The sequence below is a fragment of the Castor canadensis genome, chromosome 11, assembly GCF_047511655.1.
Source record: "Castor canadensis chromosome 11, mCasCan1.hap1v2, whole genome shotgun sequence".
Lineage (NCBI taxonomy): Eukaryota > Metazoa > Chordata > Mammalia > Rodentia > Castoridae > Castor > Castor canadensis.
Genome location: NC_133396.1, coordinates 69,227,240 through 69,253,240, shown reverse-complemented (window position 1 = coordinate 69,253,240; position 26,001 = coordinate 69,227,240). Strand labels below are relative to the sequence as shown.

The 26,001-nt window shown below is 39.6% G+C and overlaps 1 protein-coding gene across 3 annotated transcripts in view; it reads left to right on the top strand.

Moving 5' to 3' along the window:
- Fmn2 (formin 2) overlaps window positions 1–26,001 on the top strand; it is a 338,855-nt gene that overhangs the window by 228,064 nt on the left and 84,790 nt on the right. For all 3 annotated transcript variants that reach the window (XM_074047221.1, XM_074047222.1, XM_074047224.1), the window contains one exon: window positions 17,350–17,442. In XM_074047221.1, coding sequence (XP_073903322.1) covers window positions 17,350–17,442 — 93 coding nt within the window. The remainder of the gene's footprint in view (window positions 1–17,349; window positions 17,443–26,001) is intronic.

The window sequence follows — 26,001 nt, the reverse complement described above, 5'->3', positions numbered from 1 at the left end:
CTGTGGATAGTTTTTGGAATTGGCTGATTGACACCCCTAATCCAGCTGATCCTGTCCCAATCCAGGTTAAGAAGCCTAGTCCCACTGCTAGTGGTTTGAAGCCTATATCTCTTTTTGTGTGTTTAAAGCTGACAACAGGGACAGAAATGATTTTTGAGTCTATAGTGTAGGAGACAGGGGGAATCAGAAAAACAAGGGTACAAACTCCTGTCCAGTTAGTAGGTAGACATGTGTATGTGTGGGACCCATACAGAAAGAAGATTCCTGTAGAGGGGGAGAGGCATCCCATTAATTCAAAAGAGATGAGGGGTTCTAGCCGGCCTGCATTTTGTTTTGTTTCCTATGAGCAAAAGTAGATGGAGAGGGAGGCCATTAAGAGGAGTTGTAAGAGAGGGGAAGAAGCCCTAGTGGGTGTAGGGGATTCCATGATAAGTCAGTGGGCTGATGGATTGAGGAAAAGCCGGGAGTGAGGGGTGAATCACAGTTTGCAGTTGCCTTTGGAGAAGGGATTTGGGCAGAGTCCTGGTGTGTTAAAGACTAGCATGGCATTGGGGAGGAGTGTCCCGTTACAGAAGTGTGACGTGGCTGTAGTGAAGAGTCCCTGGGGTCAGGGGATGAGAGTTTGTCAGAATAGATAAGTTGGAGGTCGAGAAATAGGCCATTTTGATGTGTTTATACCTGTTGTCCCATTAGTTAAAGACTTGGAATTGACTATTATGGGGGGGCAGAAGGAAGAGAGTCTGTGTGCATTAGGAAGTATTAAGAGAGCCTATTGGTTTGGAATCTGGAAAGTGGCATCTTTGTATACATAAAGGTGAGGTCCAATAGAGGTCAGCTTGTACTGTAGAGCCTGCATAGGAGGGAGTGTTTTTGAGGGGATGGAATGTTGCGATTTTTCTAGTAGAGGTGTTAATTGGAGTTTTAGATCAAATAGCACCTGAGAAGCAGTTTCAGCTTTACTGCTCCGTGAAAAGAGGGCAAAGAACATGGAGCCTAGGTGGGTGGAGCTTTGGTATAAGGTTCCTTTTGCGTTGGTCCCTTCTACGGGAGTGGCAGGATGTGCAGTCTAGCTCTTTTCAGTGGGTGTGTTGCAGATCAAGCAAGAGGAGAGATTAGGATTGACAGCTGGAAGTTGTTGGGCAGTACTCAAGGGAGAGTACACAGTTAAAAGCGGTGTGGCCATCACTGGTCACTGGTTCCTGGAGAGATAGGGAGAGGATTACCTGTGTAAAGGTAGAGGGAAAGAAGGGAATCATTATGAGAAGAATGGTGAGGGTTAAATGTGAAGAAAAGGCAAAAGGAAAAAGAAGAGTATTTGGTCAGGTGTGAACTCAATGAGATCTGCTTGTAGCCAAAAGTCTGAGACTATCTCTGTGAGGTTTTCTTATGGCAGGTAATAATTGTTAAGTTGGCTTTGGAGACTCTGGAGGAAGGTCTGGTACTGTTGGAGTCGATTTATCAGTCTCCTGGATAGAGAGCAGACAGGTGATACGGATCTTGGTGGGTCCAGTCCTGGAGCAGGAGAGAGCAGGAGGGGGTGGTACATTGGGGGAAGAAGAGGCTCATTTTATAGAAGAGATATGTACCCAGGGATTATATCCCTGTAGTTTCACAGCAGTGGGAGTTGTTAAAAATCACCTGTAGGGGGCCCTTCCAAGGAGGTTGTAAGGAAAGTGCAGTACTGGTCCCTTGTAATGAACCCATTCTCTGATCTGTACTGGGTTGGGGTTTGCAGGAGTAAGAGAAGTGGGTTTTGGGAGGTGGGTGTCTAGGTGAGTCCAAAGTGTTGTCTTTTGTAGGGTAGTAAAGAAGAAAGAGAGGAGGGGGAATGTTAGAGGGTGATGTAGGAAGACCCAGTGTTACTAATGGGTGGCCATATATGGCCTCAAAAGGGCTGATTAGCACAGACTTTTGAGGGAGGGCTCAGGTACGGAGGAGAACTAAAGGTAATAGTTTGCCCCAGTCCAGTTGAAGTTCATGAATTAGTTTGGTGAGTATGTTTTTTAGGGTGTGATTGGCCTTTTCTAGTTTTCCAGAGGATTGTGGATGGTATGGAACATGGAAATGCCATTTTGACCGAATATAGGTGGCCAATTGTTGAACAATAGTAGAAGTAAATTCTGGCATTAACTGATTGTAGCGATGTGTGGAGACCAAAACAGGGAATGATTTCCCTGAAAAGTATGGTGACCACTGTGGAGGCTCTCTTCTTGTTAGTAGTGGGGAAAGCTTCAATCCATCCTGTTAAGGTACCAATGAAAACTAGAAGATATTTGATGTGTTTAATTGGGGACATATTAGTAAAATCCACTTGCCAGTCTGACCCAGGTAAGTGACCTCTTGCCTGATGGGTGGGAAGTGGGGGGTGGATGTTTGATAGGGGGTTAGTTTTGGAGCATATGTTGCAAGAGGATGAAATTTCCTTTAGTGTTTTATGGAAGTTAGGATTAGGAGCAATATGAATTTTAATAAAATGGAGTAAAGACAGAGGGTTGGAGTGGAAGACTTGATGAAGGGCAGTTCGTATGGGTTTAATTTGTTGTTCTCGTAGAACAAGGGTATTGTTAAGAAACCAGTATACTTGTGTTGGCTAGCCCCCTGAGTTTTTAATAGTTCTATCTCTTTTTGTGTATAACTATAATGAGTTGGTAGAATGACCTGGGATCGGGGGGCATTTTTTTGGGCTGTCTGTTTAGCTATGGTGTCTGCCAAATTATGGCTAATAGATATGAAGGTGTTATCCTTTTGATGTCCCTTACAGTGAAGGATGGCAGCTATGTGAGGGAGAGTGGCCACTTGTAAAAGGGCCCAATTGGTAATTGGGGATCCCTTAATTGTTAAGAAACCCCATTCTTTTCGTATTTGACTATTAGAATGGATGATATTGTATGTATATTTTGAATCTGTATAAATTTGAACTGACTTGTCTTTTGCCCTTTGTAATGCTCATGTAAGAGCATACAGTTCTGCCTGTTTGGAGGTAGTTGTAGGAGAAAGACTATTTGATTCTATTATTGCATATGTATTATTATTTTGATGTCTCTCAACTATTGCATACAAAGGCATTGGAGGCCTTTGTAGAGCTGCTGTCTATAAACCTGGTGGGGGCATCGGGTATGGGGGTGTCTAGGATGTGATGAAAAGTTGTAAGTGAGTCATCAAGTACTTCAATACAGTCATGAGCTGGGGGCTGTGGGTTAAGTGGGATGTTTGAGGGTGAAAGAGTAGCAGGGTGTAGTTGCTGACATCACCAGAAAGTTAGATCAGGTTGTAAGAGAAAGGAGTATAAGATCTGAACACGAGGTGGGGAGATGGAGCTAAGAGTTTGTAACTAATTAAGTCTTGAATGTTGTGAGATGACCAGACTTGTCATAGGTAAGTTGAAAGTTAGTTTTTGAGCTTCTGGTGTTAAGAGAGCTGCTGTGGCCAATACTTTTAGGCAGGTCAGCCAGCCCCTGTAAATGGGGTCTAGTTGTTTTGAATCTCCTCCTAGTTGTTTTGGAGCTATTGAATCTCCTGTACTTTGGGCAGCAGACCTTTGAGTGTAGGTATAGATGAATAATTTTGTTAGGGTTTGGGGTGGAGACTGCAGGTGCCCTTGAGAAACCTTTTTGAGAAGATTAAAAGGGGTCAGGAGGGCCCTGGAGCAAGGTAAAGTCTCATCTGGGTCCCCTCTAGCAGCCTCATATAGTGGTTTGGCTATTGTTGAATAATTAGGAATCCAGATTCTAAAGTACCCAGTTACTCCTAGAAAAGAAAGGGTGTCTCTTTTTGGCTTAGGGGAAGGAATTTGGAGTATGGCGTTTTTTCTGTTTTGAGGTATTTGACAATATCCTGGAGTTAATAAAAAGTTAATAAAAGAATGAGACTGAAGTTGAGATAAGTTGGGCCTTATTTTTTTTATCTCTGATATCCCCAGTGTGCTAATGAATTAAGGAGAATAATGGTATGGGGTTTACATAAGGATTTTGAGGGGCTACATAGAAGGAGGTCATCTACATATTGGATGAGCTTGCTTGGGAAAATATTGAGGGAATTGAGATCCTGCTGTAGGGCTTGGACAAAAAGGTGAAGGGAGTCTCTGAATCCATGGGGGAGGACCAGGTTAATTGTTGGGTGTGATGGGTAACAGGATCTGTACACCTGAAGGCAAATAAGGATTGGGAGAAGGGATGTAAGGGGATCATAAAGAAGGCGTCCTTGAGATCTAGGACTGAAAAGAAAGAGATTTGGGGAAGAATTTGGGAGAGAAGAGTATATGGGTTAGGAACCAAAGGATGAATAGGGTTAAGGGCAGCATTGATTTTTCTGGGGTCTTGGACTAATCTAAAGGAACCACTGGATATTTTAACTATGAGGATGGGAGTGTTGTAAGGGGAGTTAACAGGGATTAAAAGATGAGAGATTTTTAGTTGATCTATAATTAATTTTAATCCCGTATGTCCTGCCCTGCCCAAGGGATACTGTGGGATGAAGATAGTGGTGGATGGGTCTTTAAGAGTAATCTTAACGGGAGTATGATGTGAAGCTATGAAGGGGTGGGATGTGTTTTAAATTGGGGGACTGACTTCCTGTAAGAGGTGGGGAGAGGTTTTGGGCTGTGGAAGTTCCTGTATAGGGAGAATAAATTGTATAGGCTGGCCAGAATTAATGGATAGGATAAAAATGGTGGTTTTGAGTATATGGAGAATATCTCATCCTAATTTTGGAAAGGGACAAGCTAGAATAACCAGGAAGGTGTGTGTAAAGGACTTGGATGCAAAGTACAGTAAAGAGGGTGTGTTATGTTGGGTGTGTTTGATATGCCATCCACTCCAACAATAGGGAAGGAGGCCTTTTTAAAGGAACCCACATATTTGTTTAAAACTGATCCGGATGCCCCAGTATCAAGGAAAAAAGAAATGTATTTTCCCGATACTGTCCCAGTTACCCATGGATCAGTGGACTCACCAGTGGCGGGGGCTTTAGGATTCAGGTCTTATCAGTCTCCTAATGGAAATATTGTTATTGGATCCTTGGTTGAGGGGCTATTAGGAATTTGAGGCTGTATGTGAGGAAAAAGCTGTTTTCCCTGCTGACAGTCCATCCTCCAAAGTCTCCAGTGTACACACTGTGGACAAGGCTTTGTTGGTGGACATGGATTAGGGCAAAATTTTGCCCAGTGTCCCTTGTTTCCACATCAGAAGCAGGTCTCGGAGGGCTGTTTGCCAGTTCTTTGGGTAGGTTTTTTGGGGCAGTCTAGGGTGTCTGGTTTTGGTTTTAGAGGATGGAGGCCAGCATTTGATATTTTGTGCAGATATTTTTGTCCCTTAGTTGTTTGGCTTCCTTGTCCCTATTGCTGAAAACCTTAATGGCTGTATTTATTAATATTTTTTGGGAGGTCTGGGGGCCCTCTTCAAGTTTTTGGAGCTTTATTTGGATGTCTGGAGCTGACTGACTGATAAAGTGGAGATGTAAGAAAATACAGCCCTCTTGGGAGGTGGGATTTAAATTAATGTATTTAATCATTGCTTCCATGAGGCGATTAAGCAAGAGGGTGGGGTTTTCATCTGGATTTTGTGTGATTTCTTTGATCTTATCGTAGTTGACTTGTTTATGGCTTTTTTTTTTTCATACCTGCCAGTAGGCAGGAAATCATATGGTCTGGGGAATTTGATCTTGAGTCCCTATCTTGATAGCTCCATCAAGGCTCAGTCTTAGGTACTGCCTCAGTGGCAGGGGGATGTCTGTTGGGATGCTGTTCATGGAGTTGATCAGTGTGTTGGTCTGCTGCCTTCCATATTCTCTCTTTTTTATCCTCTGTGTGTTAATGATGTTATAAATGTCACCACATGTGAGGGCATAGGCCCAAGTAAGACAGAGAAATTCCTTATGGTATCTTGTTGGATTGTCTGAAAAAGAGCCCAATCGTTGTTCAATTTGGGAGATATCTAACCTAGAAAAAGGGACATGGAGTGTTCCTTCCACTCCTGCCACCTCTCATAGGAGGAGAACAGAGGCTGGAGGGGGATGTGTAGATGTGGATAGTTGCGGGAGTGTGGGAGCATGCATTCAGGATTGGGTGTGAGGAGCCAAAGGAAGGGAAGGGGCCCCAATTGAGGAAGGGTTTTCTAAGGAAAGAGGGGAGGAAGGGTCTTCTGGAGAGGAGAGGGGGCTTGGAGGAGTTGGGTTTGGGGGAGGGAGACCAACAAGGAGGGAGTTCATCTGTGGGATCTGGATCAAAAGTTGATGGGAGGGGATTGGGAGTAAGAGCTGAGGGGAGGAGTGAGAATCAAGAAGGACTTGGAGGGGTTTGAACAAAAGGACTTCCAGTTTGAACAAAAGGAAGGTCAAGATTTGAGATAAAAGAAAGCCTGAAGATAAGAGGTTTCTAGCCATTTGCCATTTCTCATGATAAAATTATCAAGATCTCAGAGAATATTGGGATCAAAAGTGCCAAATTCAGGCCATTTTGAAGAGTTATCTATATTGAGGCCAAATTTGTGTGGAAAAACAGATGAGGTTTTTTTGTTTTATGTTGCCCTTTAGGTCTAATTTTGTGAGATTGCGTAGGAGGCACCCCAGGGCTGAGTCAGAGGGAATTTTAGAGTGGGTATTGCCCATGGTCAGGGTAAGGAAGTTTTCTCTAGGGCATCCCCTGGAGAAAGCTTACAAAACTGGAAAAACGAACCTGGGGCCCTAGGTAGACTCTCCAACCTACATAATCAGGGCCAGATTTGCCTGAGGCCAAACAGCTGGATGGTAAGAGGGAGGGATAGGAAAAGCAAAGGCTAGAATGGCCAGAGTCCGACACAATGAGGCGCCAGGGAGTGCCGGACGGAGAGGCCAGGTCTTACCCATCCCTGTAGAAATTGGGGCCAGCATTGTGTGTGAAGAGTGGAATTGGTGCAGGAGATTGTAGAGGAACCGAAATACAGGGACTTATGTATGACCAAAAGTTTAGGCCCCAGAGCAGTGTGGCTATTAGGTAGAAAAAGCTGACTAACAATACCTTTTGGGCTTGAGTACAATCAGAAGGGGCACTTGCCCCTAACCCTGTTCCCCAAAGAAGTCAGTATGATGGGAGGCTTAGCAGAAAGTATACTAGTGATAGAGTCATATAGAAGACAGTGAGGAGGGAAAGAAGGGAGAGAGAGAGCTTTGGAGAGAGGTCGGGAGGTTTGGGGATGGAATTGGGCACCAGTCACATCCCTCTCAGGTGCCTAGGCAATTGGCCCTAGTGCATCCATATAAAGCCCAGATCGGAGACCTCAAGGGGGTGCACCATTGACCATATAAGGATCATGGTGGTCTAAGACGGGCATGACCCCCCCCCTGGGTTTTGGCACCAAATGAAAGGAAAAAGGAGAGAGAGAGAAGAAAGAGAGGGAGAGGGAGAGGGAGGGGCAAGGGAAAGGGGAAGGAGAGGGAGAGGGTGAGGAGAGAAGAGAAGAGAAGAGAGAGACTGAGAAGGAATCTGCGACCTTTGCAAGCAGCAGGTCTCTACTAGGGAGAGGAGGCCTGAGAGGACCCTCGGCCATCAGAGTAACACTCTGAGAGGGGCGAGAGCAGCCTCTCTTACAGGCCGGGGGTTTTAAGCATCCTGAGGTGGGGAAAGGGAGGTTGGAGGGGGGTGGGCATTAGAAAAAATGACTGTGAAGGGGGAACGGGGGAAGGTGCTGGACATTATCGGGAAGGTCATTGGGGCTGGGCAGCCAGCCACACATGTTTGTTCTCTGGCTTTTTAAAGGAGGTAGCCATATTTGCTTTGGTTCAGTGTTTCTCAATATTCCAGCACTTTTGGTGGTAATTTTTCTAATGAAAGGAATACTTAATGAGAAAAAAACCCAAGTCATTGGCTATTCAATTCTAAGATTTGACATCATTTACTCATATCAAAAAAAAAGGCATACTTCCTCTCTAAGGTGAATGTTTATTATGTGTCCCTTTGCAAAAATGTTTTTCTTTTCATAGCCAAATTAAATTAGTTCAAAGCCATAGAATTCTGTTTTTTTTTCAGAGACCAGTATGAACAAATTACCCCTTGAAGCATGTCCTTCACAGACGTGGTCTTACGTGATCCGTGTGCACCATGTAATTATGGTCCCTGACAATAATCTCCATAAGAATGTTTTTGTTTCCATAGCTGAAGTCCTGGAGTCATTTCTTTTTGTCTCAGCCTTCTCAATGAATCTCTGCTAAAATGAATCTTAGCTTTTTGTTTGTTTTCTGTGCTGGGGATGGAACCTACAACCTTGTACATGCCAGGCAGATTCTCTCCCACTGAGCTACATCTTCAACCCTCAGAAAGAATTTGGAATCATTCAGCTAAAATAAATCAACTCTTTAGAGAAGCTACCTGGTGAACTTTCCTTGTAGGAGACTGTTAATAAAAGGACACTGGTAGCTAAAAATTTTGATTTCTAGAGGTCCCCGACATAGTGGTCAATGTGAGAGCATGTCAGTAGCTTTTCAGATTATACTATGGCTATTTCATTTTGGGAAACACTACTAGGTAGTGTCAAGTCAAAGAATGTGAAGTGCCATTGAAGGTGTGGATTAGAAAGAACTCTTCTCCTATGATGATGGGAATGGAAATTGGTACAATCTTTTAGGAAACTCTGGTAAATATTAAGTAAAAAGTGGCCACAGTGTCTGACCCAGCATGTGGCCTTCAGACATACACCTCAGGGTATGGGTGACAGCACCAGCAGCAAAACCCCTGAGGTATTTTTTAACAAAACAGTCATTGTTCAAAGACATCTGTCAAATGGTGAAAGTGTTTGAAGTACATTTACCCCCATTAAAAATGCATAAATATTCTAAATGGATCTTGAGGAAAATCAAGGCCAAGGAACAGTGCCACACCATGATTTCAGTTTTTAATGCTCAAATACATAAACAAATGATTGCTTGTTTGGGGATGGCAGGGTGTGAGTTTGAATGGGACAAGTATGCTTGTGTTCTAGGCATGTTTCTAGGTGATTCACGTACATTGACTTGTTCCCCACTGCTTGTGTGTTATAGAAGAACTGCATAAAACTCAGAAACGCTAAGCCACAGCAGTATGTTTTATTTAGCTGTAATGCATAGACTGTTTGATCATGGAAGTACATCATGTTTGGATACATAACCAAGTAGTGATGGTTATGCAAGAAAACTCTTACAGGGATGACCATTTAAACCACAAAACAAAAATGTCAATATTTCTCTTTCATGCATTTCACTTTTTTATTTTAATTTTAACTGATACATAAAAATACAAAATTCAACATATTACTGGGGTACCATGTGATATATTATGTATGCATTTGTCATGTTTAAGTCAGGTTAAACAAACATATCTTCTCAAATGTTCGTCGTTTATGATGAAAGCATTTGAAATTCTTTCTTCCACCTTTTGCAATGTATAGTACGTAGGTTTTTTATTATTTTTTATTCATATGGGCATACAATGTTTGGGTCATTTTCCCCCCTCCCCCCAACCCCTCCCTTACCACCCACCCAGCCTCCTCCCTCTCCCCCCTACCCCCTCGATACCCGGCAGAAACTATTTTGCCCTTATCTCTAATTTTGTTGAAGACAGAGTATAAGCAATAATAGGAAGGAACAAGGGCTTTTGCTAGTTGAGATAAGGATAGCTATACAGGGAGTTCACTCACATTAATTTCCTGTGCATGTGTGTTACCTTCTAGGTTTATTCTTCTTGATCTAACCTTTTCTCTAGTTCCTGGTCCCCTTCTCCTGTTGGCCTCAGTTGCTTTTAAGGTATCTGCTTTTGTTTCTCTGCATTGAGGGCAACAAATGCTAGCTAATTTTTTTAGGTGTCTTACCTATCCTCACCGCTCCCTTGTGTGCTCTCGTTTTTATCATGTGATCAAAGTCCAATCCCATTGTTATGTTTGCCCTTGATCTAATGTCCACATATGAGGGAGAACATATGATATTTGGTCTTTTGGGCCATGCTAACCTCACTCAGAATGATGTTCTCCAGTTCCATCCATTTACCAGCAAATGATAGCATTTCGTTCTTCTTCATGGCTGCATAAAATTCCATTGTGTACAAGTACCACATTTTCTTGATCCATTCGTCAGTGGTGGGGCATCTTGGCTGTTTCCATAACTTGGCTATTGTGAATAGTGCTGCAATAAACATGGGTGTGCAGGTGCCTCTGGAGTAACCTGTGTCACAGTCTTTTGGGTATATCCCCAAGAGTGGTATTGCTGGATCAAATGGTAGATCAATGTTTAGCTTTTTAAGTAGCCTCCAAATTTTTTTCCAGAGTGGTTGTACTAGTTTACATTCCCACCAACAGTGTAAGAGGGTTCCTTTTTCCCCCGCATCCTCGCCAACACCTGTTGTTGGTGGTGTTGCTGATGATGGCTATTCTAACAGGGGTGAGGTGGAATCTTAGTGTGGTTTTAATTTGCATTTCCTTTACTGCTAGAGATGGTGAGCATTTTCTCATGTGTTTTTTTGGCTTTTTGAATTTCTTCTTTTGAGAAAGTTCTGTTTAATTCACTTGCCTATTTCTTTACTGGTTCGGAAATTAATTTTCAAAATGGCTCCCGTGGAGCCCTGGTAGGTAGATTCTGACATGTCTCTCCAGAAGATTCTGAAGCTTGGCCTGTTCATGAAGGACCACTTACTTACATTATACTCAGTTGCCGACTTCTGCTAACTTAAACCTATAAATATTTCTTGAACCTATTTCTTCCTCTCTGTGTGTGGTTTTTGCTTTTGTCAGTACATCTCCTTGCGAGAGGGAGGTGGTGAGGCCACACATCAACTTTTTTGCTGCTTTTGTGTTTTTGGTTTGCTTTGTTTTATGCTGTAAGCAGTGACAAAGAGATTGGGTTTTCCCAAATCACTGGTCCAGTGTCTGATCACTAGCTTTGTGAATACTGACAGGCAGAATGCAAGTCCAAGGCAGCACTCATTTGATGGTGCAAATTTCCCAGGTAATGTTCAAGTCTAGAACAGACAGTTGAGTCTTTGTCACCCAGCACATAGCCTAGGTCCTAGTTGTGACACAGATAGTAGCTACCCTGGTCGGCCAGCTCTGTGGTTTTCTATGGGAGTCGCTCCTAGAGATGAAACATAGGGTCAGATACCTGTGTTACTCATTTTGTAAGCATCTCACTGCCTGCACTGATCTGCTAGAGTAGTTGGAGTGGTCTGTCTTTCCCAAAACGGAGCCCAGGGTAATGTACAATCCAGGTATGTGTGGAAAACAAAGTTGGTTTTAGAAGAAAGGACTTTTCTCATCTAATCAACCTTTGTATCTATTATATGACTTCTGTTATATTTGCTGAGGCAGATTTGTAGATACCAATGAAATATTCTGGAAGCTCACGGAAAAGCAATTACTCTAAGATGTAATTAGCATTGATTGAACCTAGAGACTTGTGTAAATTACAGTTGAAATATTTGAATTCCCTAAAACAATTATCATGATTCATTTCAGAGAGTGGTGTGTGATGTTCTTGGTGATAAGGTACTGTTTGCCCCATCCCACAAGATGCACTCTTAGCATGGTATGAACATGTGAGGGCCTTTTTTCTCATGGGACTTTCTGAGATTTTTGGATCCTCCTTTCCCCTGGCTGGGTTTTTCTTTGTATTTGGAAACCTAATGCATGCTTTCCAATGTTAGTCCTTTAACACAATACAAAATCTTTTTTGGCTCAGGAAAGTCTTTAAATTAAACAAAAGTAGACATGCTTGGAATTGCTAAGTTATGCCAACAGTCTTCTAACAAATGTCTTTTAGTATTTCGATGTGACTATAATGCGAATTTCCAGGAATTCTCTCTTTGTTCTGTTTTTAATAATGTTTGTAAATGACCCTTCAAGTTTATAAGATTGTACTGTTTGATATTTTAAAAAATTTTATAGTCTCATACCAGTTTTGAAGATAAGAACTAACCAGGATGATATGTTGCATACCACTGTACTGCAGTTGAGAGGACAATGAGATCCAGTCTTCTAAAGAAATTTCCTTATTACTTATACATTATCTTATCATACCAAATATGTAAGAATATACTTATAAGAATATATAGACACTAGAACTTGATATACTATTTTTGCACTTAACCAGTAAATAAGGAAAACAATAACCACCCACTAATAATTGTACAGATTTTATATTATAGAGCTTTGGAAATTTGGAATTGGTCTTTGGTATACTTTGTGGTATTATAAGCAAACCACCTCTGGAAACTTAATATCCAGATTAAAGAAATTCATAATAATACACATAATTGAAAGCACTTTTGTTTAGATAAGGCTTTAGTACTTCTATATTTCAGACACCAGAAGGGAATAGGAAGCCCTTGGCTTCAAGAAATGCAAACCAGAGACAAAAATACACAAATAAATGCAAGGAGATTATATCATTAATATCTGTCTTTTGCAAGCTTCCTTACAGCGAGCTCAGTGCTTAGCATATAAGTTTAGCTTCTAGTTGAGTTTCAAATAATTTAAGGAATTAACCCAAGATTATATAGCTAGCTAGTAGAAAGAGACTTGGATACAGATCTGTTTGATCTAAATTTTTTATATTATTAACATGCTCAGTAGGAAAGGGAGATACCAAATTGAAAGGAACATTGATCCTCTTAGATTTAGGTGACAGTTCAACCCAACATGGGTATGGATGGATAAGTCAGAGTTCCAACAGCTGATTGTGAGGGTAAAAGTATGTTAGGTAGGTAAACAATATGGGAAAGGTTTGGAGAAATTTGAGTAAATATAGCATTTTCTAGATTAAGAAGAATTTCACTGTGCTGGGAGTATACAATTAGTTTATCCATTCATCCCACAGATAATTAATTGTTGAACTCACATTCCCTGCCAGAGATTGTTCTAAGTACTGCCAGTATAACAGATATGAGTTATGGAAAATGGTAGGAGATGAGAGTAGAGAAGAAATCCAACCTTAGAGAGAGCAGACTTCTTCTGTGACTCATGAAAGACCTATCCATAGTGGGCCTAACTTTTTACTTATTTTTTTAATTGCACAAGTTTTCTATGAATATACTTGGAATATTTTAAAGCAACCTCTAGACAAATCATTCCAAAGGAGTGTACAATAGAGAGAGTTCTGCTGCTTTGTACACAGTTGGGAGTTCTAGTGAATATAGAGCAGCTTGGTAAGGAGAGCACTGCCTGGCAGAGCTATGAATGAACATCACTAGAAACACCCAGACATTGGACACAATTTGTCACATCTTTTGCAGATTTATATTCTACTTTATTCCCATTGTGTACCAGTCTACTGTGAGTTAAGGGAGAAGGATAAAGTGAATGGGAAAAAAATTTTGATTACATTTATGCTAAGAATACTGTTCATATGAATGGATCAAGTATATTTATGAAATTAAATAAAAACTAATTTAAAATATAAAAACTAAACAAAATCATCACAGTATGATTTTCTTTGTGTTTGTTGGATAGTTTGTTGTATAAAAGTTGCTAAGTAAAAATAAAGACTCAAAGAAGTGTTTGTACTCTTTAGAAGACTTCGTCACAGTCTGTGATCCAACTCTGCTTTACTCACTCATGAACTTTTCCGAAAAAGAGACACCAGATCTATTAGATGAATTTCTGCTGGTTCCAAGTGTCAGGGTGTACATGCTAGTCCTCAAGACATTGTAGAGCTTCATGAACAAACAGGAAGTTATTACTTCTACATGGTAATTTTTTAGATGGGAAATGAAGTAATTGTTACTAATTGTCAAGATACTTATCTTCTTGGCCTCTCAGATCAGGTAGAGACAATGTTTTTGTTCATGCTGGCCTAATCTATTAGACACCAGGCTATTTGTATATTACTTTTCTCATTGAGACTGAAGAACAATTACAGACTGCGGTGTGATAAGAACAGCATCTTGGGGCAGAGGTTTTGTGTGTCCTGTTGGAGGCAATCTCAGAGGGCCTGAGCACCACAAGGCAGAAGGTAGTAGAACTATATCGGTGTCACATGGGATGAGCTGCCCACTCCAGGCTGTGGGAATATCTCTTCGCCTGCCTGCCAGAATAAATTCACTGAAATGGTTTAAAAAAAAAAAAAGAGGGGGAAGCTGGTAAATCGACCTCATTTCCTATAAGCAGTGCTACCTTCCATTTCCTAATCAGGTTTTTAATTTATACATTTTTAGAGAATGCTTGAAATATGTCATGACCAAGTATATGCTTATTTTTTACCTGGAGACATTTTTAAAATATAGGATTTCTGGTTCTACAGGGCTGTCCTAGATGGTGTTATCCATAGGAAGCAGCCCTCATTTGAGTTACCCCTTTCACCCAGTAGGGTCTGAGTAGTTTCAGTCATGGAGCACTCACCACTCACAAGGCAGATGCCCTCACCATAGGAGTTTCCCAAACACTGACTCTTCACTTTGCATTGAAATGACATCTCCTTCTCTAATTTCTGCTCATTCAGTGTCCTCCATTAGAATCAATGTAACAGAAGTACTACAGCTTTGAGATCATACCTGAGTTGTTTGAAAGCAGCTACTGCATTTCATCTTAGACTTTCATAGCCTGAGCTTTACCCGGTCTCATAAAAACAACAGCAGCAATTGCTATTTTTGTTCAACTATTTATATAACCTAGTTCAATTTCAGGCATTTCTTACACACATTTTGGCTAAGCATCACACTCATGTTAGAAATTTCAGTGAACTCACCATCAGCTAACACCACTAATGTCTGAAGAGGTTCATAATTAACTTCCAATCACAAAGCGTATTCTGTGAATTAGGAACCAGAATTTAAACTCTGTCTGCTAGATTCTAAAGTCCAGAATGTTATTTGTACTTTTGTTGCCATTTATCCAGCAGCTATTTACTGACACATTGAAAATTTTTTTGCCTATCAAGCACTAGACATACAGATGGAATAAGACAGATTTCCTTACCAGTGGCTTACTCTAGTGGGGCAGATCAGAAACAATCATGAATAAATTTAACACAGTGTGGCAGGTGGTACAGAATCCACCTCCTCAATTTATGAACTCAGTAAATGTGGGCGGTCTCTTTACACTTCCGTTTACTCTGATGAAATGTGAGTGTCTAAGTAATATACTTCAAAGAGTTATATGAGAATTGAATGGAACCCCCATGTAGAGCACTTAGAAATAGTTCCTGGCACATAAAATGGCTCCGTAAATAACAGCTTTCCCTCTGATGCACCAGGTGCAGTGGAGTCACCAAAAAGGGATACCCAGTGCTGCCTGGATAGGTGGCAAAGGTGGAGAAAAGCAGCGGGTACAGGGAGATCAGGGAATGCTATTCAGGAGCAGTGACATCTGAGCTAAGTCACAAATTCATAGTTGAATTGGTGATTCAAAGAATATGGACAAGAGAATCCTTTTAAGGAGAGGAGAAAACATGAGCAAGGGTGCAGAGATAGTAATTTTCGTTGAGTTTGCACAGAATATCTGGAGTAAATGGTAGATGGTTTGAATGTTTCATAATGCAAGCTTTGGAATTGTTCCTCTCTTCTGAAGGTGGCTGGGAAGACAGGTCAATGAACACTTTTAGGTAATTGGTCAGGTCTCTTCTGGATGACTTTGAAAGCTATGATCAGGACCAGGGGTCTGTGGAAAAATAAAACTAGGAAGCCCAGACGTGTTTTTTTTGTTTTGTTTTGTTTGTGGTACTGAGGATTGAACTCAGGACCTTCACCTTGAGCCACTCTACCAGTCCTATTTTTGTGAAGCATTTTTTGAGATAGGGTCTCGCAAACTATTTGCCCAAGCTGGCTTCATAAACCACAATCCTCTTGATCTCTACCTCCTGAGTACCTAGAATTATGGGCATGAGCCACTGGGGCCTAACCAGAAGTTTTTATAGTAGCCCAAGTAGGAAGACGAGGATATTTGTACCTAAATAAAGCAGGAATGGAGAGGAAATTGCCAGCTTAACAAGTATTTGGTAGGTAAAAGCAGCAGGATGTTGAATGCAGAAAGTGGAGAATTAACTCCTGTTTTGGCTTGAGTTATTTAGGTTATGTGGTGGTACCAACACAGGCAGAACAGGGAGGTAGCCAGGATAGAAATGGCTATGAGGAGTTCTGCACTGAAAATATTGAGCATTTGAAATCATTTGAAGTTTAATATGTGAGTGTGGAGCAATGAAATCCCTGGACTGGGGATATGGATTGGACAGTCACCAGCATCCAACATGTGAGGCAGTCCTTAGGAAGAAGGTGGGAAGTGAGAGGCAGGTGGGAAGAGAGCCCTAGATGTGCCCAAGCCAGTCTTACTATTCTCAAATACTTTGACTTTTGATAGAGGATGTGCACTGAAAACACAGTCCTCCTGTAACCCCTCCTTAGACAGCGTAGTGCTTGGGAGTGAGTAGCCAGTAAGATACACAGAGAGAGAAAATAAGTTAAAGAGTGTGATTACAAAGTCCTAGAGAATTTTTTTCTGTAAGAATTGTAGTAAGAGTATGTTTTCCTGAGTCAGACATGGATCCGGGCAAGGTTTTTTCTTTCAAGTGTCTTCCTTTCAATTTTGAATTCCTTCCTTTCTGAGTTAGGCTTAGCCTAGCTTCTGATAGCACTTCTTTGGAAGTTTTCTTAGAAATGTTTTCAACCCAGATTGGATTTCTACAGTGCCTGAGACATTTCTGATGCCACACACATGGCAGGGGAGAACAAGTTTTGGTTCAGATCAGAATCTCAATTATGATAGAATCTTCCACTTACATGTGTTGGACCTTCAGCATGGGTGCCTTCCTTGCATGGTAACTTCCTCAGCTGCAGAGGAGTACTAATGTCTCCTTTACTGGTTTATTCTGAGAATAAGTTCTTGGTAAAAAGTGTCTGGCATGTAGTGGGTGCTCTGTAAATGTTGTTTGCTATGCTAATGTTACCACCACTACTTGTTCTTTGTTACTTTTCCGAAATTTGGATATTAATTAGAGATAAACTTAAATTAGAAATCAGTTGATAATGATGACAGCAAGAGCTACGTATTGCTGTACTATGTGCTAGGCACCATTCTAACCTCTCACGTCTATTAACAGATTTGTTCTTCATAACTGCACTGTGAGGTGGGCACCTGTGTCATGCAGTTTTACAGATGAGGAGACTAAACTGTAAAACTTCAAGTAACCTGCCCAAGAGATCAGTTTTGGAAGTGGTGCAGCTGAGTTTAGAGATTCTGCAGACTTTCATTTTGTGACTCTCTGAAGGGAAGCCTTGACCGTGGGCTTCTTGTGTCAGTGCTTGGACATTTCTAAAATAGACACAGAGCACATGTCAATTAAAGTGGTTAACATTAGCTAATATGCTTTTTAAATGGGTTTAATGCTCACTTAATTGTGTGATGCTCTAACCAGTGTCTCTCTTTTCAGCCTGTGAGGTTGAAGCAGGCAAGGTGTACCAGGTCTCCTCCGAAGAGCACATGCAGCCTTTCAAAGAAAACATGGAGCAGTTCATTAGTCAAGGTAAACTTCAAAGAGAGGTGTTTTCCTCCCTCTTCAGCAGAGAGGCGGAAGGCACTTTTTAAATGTATATTGTTTTAAAAGGGATTATTTTGACATTACAAAAAAAAACAGATTCAGTTTACTAATGTCACAGAAATATGATATGCTAAATATGGCATTTTGTGGATAATGATGATTATTATTTTTAGTATTCTTACATGACAGTAAGTACTGTAGACCCTTGTTATCATGAGCATATGGTTCCAAGGAGAGCACCATTGAGGAAAAACCATGAATGCTCAGGATGCATTAAAAAATTACTCCAATTTACCTACACTGCACATCTGGCCGTCCATAACTTGAAGCCACATGGAGTAGACTACATTATTGTCACAAAAATTACTGTTGTACACAGTAATGCTGCTCACCAAAAGATAGATGCTATTCCATACTCTTTATCTCAGATCTACATACCCTTGATTCATTTTCCCCATAATGTCACCCAACTTCTGCTAAAGACATGCAACTGTTCTACAGATCTCATCTTTTCAATTTAACACTTAAATTAAGCACGTTTACTTCTACATTGATTTTTGGATACATTTGCTTTTTGGGAGGCAGATTTTCACAAAATGAAGGTTAGGGAAACACTCAGCAGATCCCACAGTAATTTAAACACAACTGACAATAACATGGAACTGACTGAGAGCTGTTCCACATCCACTGAGCTGTGTAATGTGCACACAGAAATTTAAAACTTTTGTTTTTGAAATTTCTTTTTTTATTCATTTTTTGACCATGCTTGGTCAAAACTGCATGAATTGAATCTTCAAATAATGTGTGCTTACTGTATGCCAGATATTAGTAAAAATAGCTCGTGTTTATAAAAATATTTAAAAGTCTGTGTTGTTTATTACAGAAAATGAGATTTTCCTTTAAGGACTCTGTGTGTGTGTGTGGTGCTGGGAATCCAACCTAGGGCCTCATGCATGCTAGGCAACTACTGTACCACTGAGCTACATCCCTTGCCCCTTTTCTTAAATTTTAATTATGCTTATGACCTCAATTCAATCTAGTATTTATTTGATTTGTCAAAACATTGTCCCCAAAGAACAAGGCATATTGATATTTTTCAAATCCTCAGAATATTATTTGCTGTCTGTTGTAGAATACACTAATACTTCTGGATATTTAAGATCTGTCTTCCAGGGAATGTAAAAACATTATAAATATCTCATTGCTGCTTTCTGCATATCTCTGTAAGAAGCAGAAAGGGATACTAAAGAAACAATTTTTAAGTGAGAGAAAAATCTATTAAGTCCTAATGTTTGAAGTAATTGAAACTTAAAATTATTTCAAAGCATATGCTACTGAAAACTTTTCAAGTTTAAAATGTTACATCTCTTCTGAAGATCAAATTTGAATCATGCCTTGCTCTTTCAGGAATTCTCCCAGAGGCTGACATGGCTTGATCAGCCCTGAATCATCTAAAGACTATCTTCCTCTTTTGTATGGGAGGCCATGCTTTCCCTCATTTCAAGTGTCATTAAGGGTGATTTACAGTGAATGAGTTATATAACAATTTGATTAGTATAAGCACAGCTTATTTTTAGATTAGAAAATGCTGTTTAGTCATTTACAATAATTATGAGTTTAAAACAAAATTGTTGAGACTCATAAATCAAAGTGATTGTCATGTTCAAATTCAGAATTTCTCATCACTTCCAATGGAAAATCTTCTTATGCTTCCTCAAGAGTCTTCTGTAGTTACATATCAGAGAACCCTGTAACTTCACTCCACTTTTAGTGTTGGAAAAAAGCAAGTCTTTAATTTTCCTTCAGGTGGAATTTTAAGATCAAGAATATGTAACTTTTAAAAGAATGATATGTAACTAGAAAACCATATAGTAAAAGCCTGAAATACTCCTTTGTGTCTTATGAGAATTGATGAATCCTTCACTGTAGGAATTGTTCAGAAAAAAGTCAAGCAATTTTCTGGGTGTCACATGTAAAATGTAAACCTGAGTCACACATACACTTAATACATGATTTATTATCTAATAGTGTGAATCTGTATTTTGTAGACCAGGCATTGAGATTGCTTTTTTGTGTGTGTGACCAAATCTTAGTCAGTCTTTAAAAAATAAATCCTAAAATTATATTTAGGATTTAGAAATTATGCTTCCAAATCACAGATGACCAGCTCTAAATGTTTATCTTTGGAAATTGTTTATGATGATTCAAAAGAGTTGGTAGCCTCCTAAGGACTTGGTAGTAGTTCATTCATGGGGAAGTTAGTGCTGTCCATTCACACCAACTGGGTACATATCTGTAAACATTAGTGTTATAGGGATAATGACATATTCTAAGTGTTAAGTCCACTGCATTTTCATCATTAGGTCAAGGACATGAGGCTTCCTTCATAGCTCTTCTACCATTTTTAATTGTTTTATTTCTTCTCTGATCCTATTCAAGTATTTTGTGATTATTTGTTCATTAAATTTTTTTGAGGGAGGTGGGATTTTAGCTAAGTGGTAGAGTGTATGCTCAGCTTGTGTGAAGCCCTAAGTTCAATCCCCCAGTGTCACAAAACATTTTTAATGTGTCCAGGCATTCTTTTGGATATAAATTGTAGCAGCAAATAAACAAATGCATATGCCCTAATGGATCTTAAATTGTACATTATCTGAAAAGCAGAAAATAACATAAACAGCAAAGGAAAAAGCTTTGAAAAAACTTATGCTGATCAAGTATATAAAAAATGTAAAAGAATAAATGATCAGCTTTAACTATAGTCTCTTGAACCTATATTCAGTGACATATAGTAAAAACAATGGATTTAAAATATATTTCTCTTAAGGTAAATTTTTGCAAATGCAGCAATATTTTGCCCTATATTTCTTTCTTCTAGTTACCAGGGAAAAATTCAAAATCAAATTTATAAACAAAAGAAAGATACCACCTTAGTGCAAATAACATACGCAAAATCTTTTCTTATAGATTTTTATCAACAATAAAATAACATTGTTATACCAACCTCTGTGCTGTGATTAACTACAGAGGAATATTCATGTTTTTATTGATGAAATCAAAGTCTTCTTAAATATGCCTTATTTTCAAAATCTAAAATCTCTTGAACAATTCAAGAGACAGACCATGTCTAATACTGGCCAAAAGATGCTACTGCATTAGCTCCCATGGTAGAGCAGAAACATCTCTGATCCTTGTAATTAAGCTGTTGTATAGTCTGTGGACCACATTCCAGCAATCCTGGTGGGTTGATCTAGCCCCAGACCACACTGGTTCATCCAATTTTTTCCTCCCTATATTCCTATTTCTACTCAGCCATAATTTTATGGTCTCTTTTTAAAATTTCCTCCTTGAGAATGTTCCTTATTTTTCCTCCACAATGTACAGCTGCAGAGGATTGAGTTCTGCTGCTGGAAGTCCCCTGTGTATAAAGGTGCTAGCTGCATCCCATCCTTGGGAGAATTGAGAATATACTCACTATGATCATGTTCTCCACCTACCAAGCTACAAGTTCATTATGACACTTATCACTGTCTCCACTTGCATTGCTTATTTGTCCCTCAACAATGTAGCTTACATTAAGAAGGCAGCTTTGCTCTGCTTCTCCCTGTGTTCCTATACAACAGTGCCTAGCATACAGTTATGTCTGTCTTGCTTATCAAGCAAAAGGCCAACAACTCTCCTTAAGTACACAGCTTCACTTTTTTTAAAAATTTTTTTGTCACTGTTTGTTCCTGATCAGTCAGGAGTAGAACACTTTCTCTATAGGCTTCTGAACCCCCAGAGAAGCTAATTGGTTTCTCTATTAATATAGGAACCCATTATCTTATAGAGCCTGTGACTATATGAGAGGTATAACCATATACCTGGTTATACCTTGATTGTTACCCTTGATTATCACAGGAATCACTTGTGAGTGTGAGAATTCAAACTAAACAAAGGGGAACATAAGATGCAAAGGGAGGGGCACCAGAGCAAATTGATAGTTGCACTGTGGGGAGCGGCAAGTGATGAAGCTGGACAGAAAGTCCCAGGGACAAGGCAGGCAGCCACAGATTCCTGTTGGAGGAATTTGGGGTTCAGCCTGACATCTTGGGGAGCGTAAGTTTAAACATGAAAGAGAGGTTAGTTATGCTGTCAACAACAACATGGAAGAGCTTAAATAAAGGCAAGTAGACTTGGAAGCAAGATGCTACTTCCAGGGTGCACTGTTGGAGAAATGAGGAACCCTGTACCAGTGATGAAGCGATGGTTTGAAGAGAAAATAGATATGAGGGATTATAATAAAATAGAACCAAAGATGACAGATGATAGATGCATGCCTAGATTACAGATTTGAGTGGCTAAGTGTTATGAATCACTGAGACAGAGAATAGAAGTGCAGGTTGAGTATCCCATATCCAAATACTTAGGACCAGAACTGTTAACAGTTTTCAGTTTTTAATATTTTGGAATATTTGTGTAGAGTTCATCAGTGTCAGATTTCAAAAATCTGAAATCTGCAGTGCTCCAAAATCTGAAACTTTTTGAGCAACAGTTTCTGACTTGGAGTATTCAGATTGCAGGCTTGTGGATTAGGTGCGCCTAACATGTGTAGGACTTTGAATGGTGAGTGTAATCACCCACACATAAGTATACAAGTGCCCAGTGGGCAGAAGGATATGAGCTGGACTCAGCACAGAGGTCTGAAATTGAGTATTTTACATCAAAAGCAAGGTGATTATCAAGCAGATGTGGTCATCTAGGGTAAGAAAAAAATAGAGACAGGAATAGTATTCCAGAGAGAATATTACTTATAGGATGAACAGGGAAAGAGAAGCCCCTACCGGTTTGAGTTGTCAGGTCGAAAGAAGAGCAGTGGAGGCTGTTGTGATGGAAGCCTGAGTTTAGGAGAGAGGCAGGAAAAAGGGAATCATTGTACTGGTATGTGTTCAAGTGGATCGTGTGATAGCTAGCACTGTGAATATGAAGTTGGAGCTATTATTTAGCTTATATTCATGTTATATAATTGTATATGATGATTTTGGTGTTGTGCATGTGTGATGAAGAAAACTAGTTCTTAATCTCCAGATAGTTAGCATTTGTTTGTGGGTTTTGATAAATTTTCTTTTGTAATTTTTTGGTTTTAACTTGTAGCAGAAAATAGGTTGTAAAAAGAAGAGATGAATGATTTTGCTAAGGATCTTCATAACATTCCTAATATTACTTTCAGAACTTGGAACACTCCTTCCTTCCCCACTCCTTTATTTCTGAATCCAAATTGTACTTTGGACAAAGTACATCTAGAAGCACTGAGCTTTGGAGGACCTCGCATGTGTTGGGTTGCTTTTATGTAAGAACAGCAACTTGTGTTGAGATGGCTAAGAAATAGACTGGAGCTTAGTCTCTTTTGCTACCCTTCACTGCCTTTTTACTCCTATATTTTGATAAATGTATACTTTAAAAACTTAATAAAACCTATTAAATGAAGTAAAGTCCCAATTGTCATTTTATAAACAAAAAATAGCTAATGGGAATTTTTGTGTGCCTCATTCTTTATATCTTCCCATCTTTTCACATCTCTTCCTTAAACTAAGCATAGTAAATTGGATTTGAATAATTCCTGTAGAGGAATAGAATCAAGATGAAAATGCATAAATCTGTAATCACATGATTAAATTAGAAGGGTGTTGAAACTACAAGTCTTAAATCTACAATCTCTAATTGGTAATACTATACTTGAGAATGAAAAGACAGTGAAAGCTGTGGTTATAAACTATGCCAAAGCCTGACAATTCTACCAGAAGTGAAGGTCTGCTGTCAGAATTGGTACCCATGGCCCCCTACAAATTGGACTCCATATTGAGGGTGAGCATATTTGAGTTTGCTTTTATTTCCTTTTCTAAAAAATATGAGAAGTTTTTCAGTAATAAAAAAGTGAATTTGATTTTTAAGTATTCTTTCATTGACCATTTTGAAATTGGAAAAGAAGCATAATTGTCTTTTAAGCAGTTGGGCTTTTACTCATTTTCTATATGGCAAAAACCATTGGGCCTTAATGCTATTTCTGCATTGCTAAGAATTAACCCAAGCCCATGAAAACTTCATGTGATTTCAGTTTCTCTAGGGCAATCTCCATCTCACATGAGGAGACATGTATAAAGTCACATAATAGATGGCACTCATGCTTGAACTAAGACCTTTCAAAGAGGATGGGGCTATATTTTAATTAAAAATTATAATGATACATTATTTAGCCCAGCTAAATAATGAACAAGGCAATTATATCATTTTAGGTGTAGATGAAATCTCATGTGAGATACTCAATTAAACTAAAAAATTTACCACTAACAGGACTGGAAAATGGGAACATTTAGGTATTAGTGTAATATAGATGAAGACACCATTCAGCAGATGGACAAAGTCCTTTATCCTTAGTGTATTGATAAATGATGATTCCATTTTAGATTCCATTGAACCTTTCCTGTCACCATTAACATTTGAGAAGCATGAATTTGAAGAACTTCTGCAAAGTATAGCTTGCATCACCATTTGTCTCCAAGGTTAGATTTCCAACAGCCTCAATCACTCATTCTACAACTGTGGGTGAGAATTGACCAAAGAGCCTTTGGGGTCAATGTGTGTCCCTGGATGCTTCTGTAACATGTCATGCTGAGTATCTATGGTGTGCACCTGCTGTATCTTCAGCACCTGGTGCATAAGAGGCTGCCATAAAGATTTATTGCACAGGTGCAGGAGGGACTCTTATTCAACCCATGCTCTTCAGTTCTTCCACCCCTTCTCTTCCCTGACTTTGTAAGTGATGTTGCCACTTGTGTGATTGCCTAGGACAGGAAGCTTGGCCTTGTTCTTTACTTCTCAGTGAGTGAGTGATGGAATTATTTAAGTAATGCATGTATTTTATAAAATGAAGCATGTTGTGGAATACACATCTTTTTTTTTTTTAATAAAGAAAAAAGGTTTGTTTGGCTCACAGTTCTGAAGGCTGAGAAGTTCAAGATTGGGTGGCTACAAGAGGTTGCTCTTGCTGGTGAGAGACACTGCCAAGGTCTCGTGGTGGCTCAGTGAATCATCAGATGGTGAGACTGAGTCATAATTTAAGTCTCTTCTCCTCTTCTTATAAAGCTGCAGCTCCCTGGATCAGCCCCACTGTTATGACCTCATTCAACCTAATCATAACCCAAAAGCCTCCAAGCACCGTTAACATATGATTTTGGTGATTAAGTTTCAACAAGAGTTTTAGAGGGGACAAATACTCAGATGACAGGAAATAATTTGTTGACCTTGTAGTCTCTGAGGTCTCTTAAAGACCAAGGTCCTGTGGTCAGGAACCAGCTTTACCCAACCTTTGTGCCTCCCCTGTGTCTATGCTGGGCATGCATGAGTTGAGGGCCTATTCTGAGGGCCATGTAAGCCCCTGCCTGTTGCAGCCTCCCAGGAACACAGGGACTGGGAGGAAGTGGCCAGCCCAGGAAGAAGTAGCCACTGTTTACTGAAAAGGAGAAATTTGGGCAGTGAACTTGCCAAAGGTCACTTGCCATGGCCAGCCCCTGGGCAAACACCAGAGAATGCAAAGCTAGTGACTCATTCCAGGCCAGCTTTCCAGAGAGGGTGGGGTATGCCAAGGGGCTGAAGAAGCAAGACCCAGCTGCCCACTGTCTTTGTGTCTGTCAGACCCCAGGGAGATGGACCTGGCCGCGATGCTGAGCTGCCACAAGAGGAGCCCACAGTCTTGTGGTTCCTAGATTTCTTTTTCAAATCTAAATCCATGTTTTAAAATGGTATCCTATTCACGTTTTAATTTGAATTTTCCTGATTATTTATCAGTAGTGTATTTTCACATATTTATACTTGTTTCCTCTTTTATAAAATGCCTTTTTGAGTCTTGGCAGTTTTTCTATTGATGAATCTTTTACTTACTGTGCTACTAGGAAATCTTTGTATATTTAGAGCATAAAACATAACACTGATAAATAGTTGTTTATTTCTCTGTAGTGACATTTACTAACCTTTTCCTTGGATATACATAATTTCGCCTTAAAAATTCCTCCATTAGGAATTTATATAAATTTATATAAATACTGTCCTGTATTTTCCTGTAAACATCTTAATAGTTTTGCTTTTACATTTAATCCTTCAATTTATATGAAATTGACTTCTATATGATCTGTGATACAAATCTAGTTTATTGTCACATAATATTTTAATTGTTCGGTATCGTGAGGAATTAGCCATCTCCTCTATAATATCAAATACCATATACTATGAAGGTGGTTTCCATGGTTTTTCTAGGCTTTCTCTGTATAACCAATTAGGCTTATTTCCATTATTTATCCTTATAACAAAACTGGCTACTGTCTTATATACTGTAGCCTTCTATGAAGTCTTGAAATGTGGAAAGGCTTGACCTGTACCTTCTTTGATAATTTATTCTAGATAATTTTAGAGTCAAGTTATCAACGTGTACCAAAAACATTTATTAGGATTTGGACACAGTTACATAAAGTCAGTATATAGATAAGACTGGATAGAACGGATATCTTCGTGGTA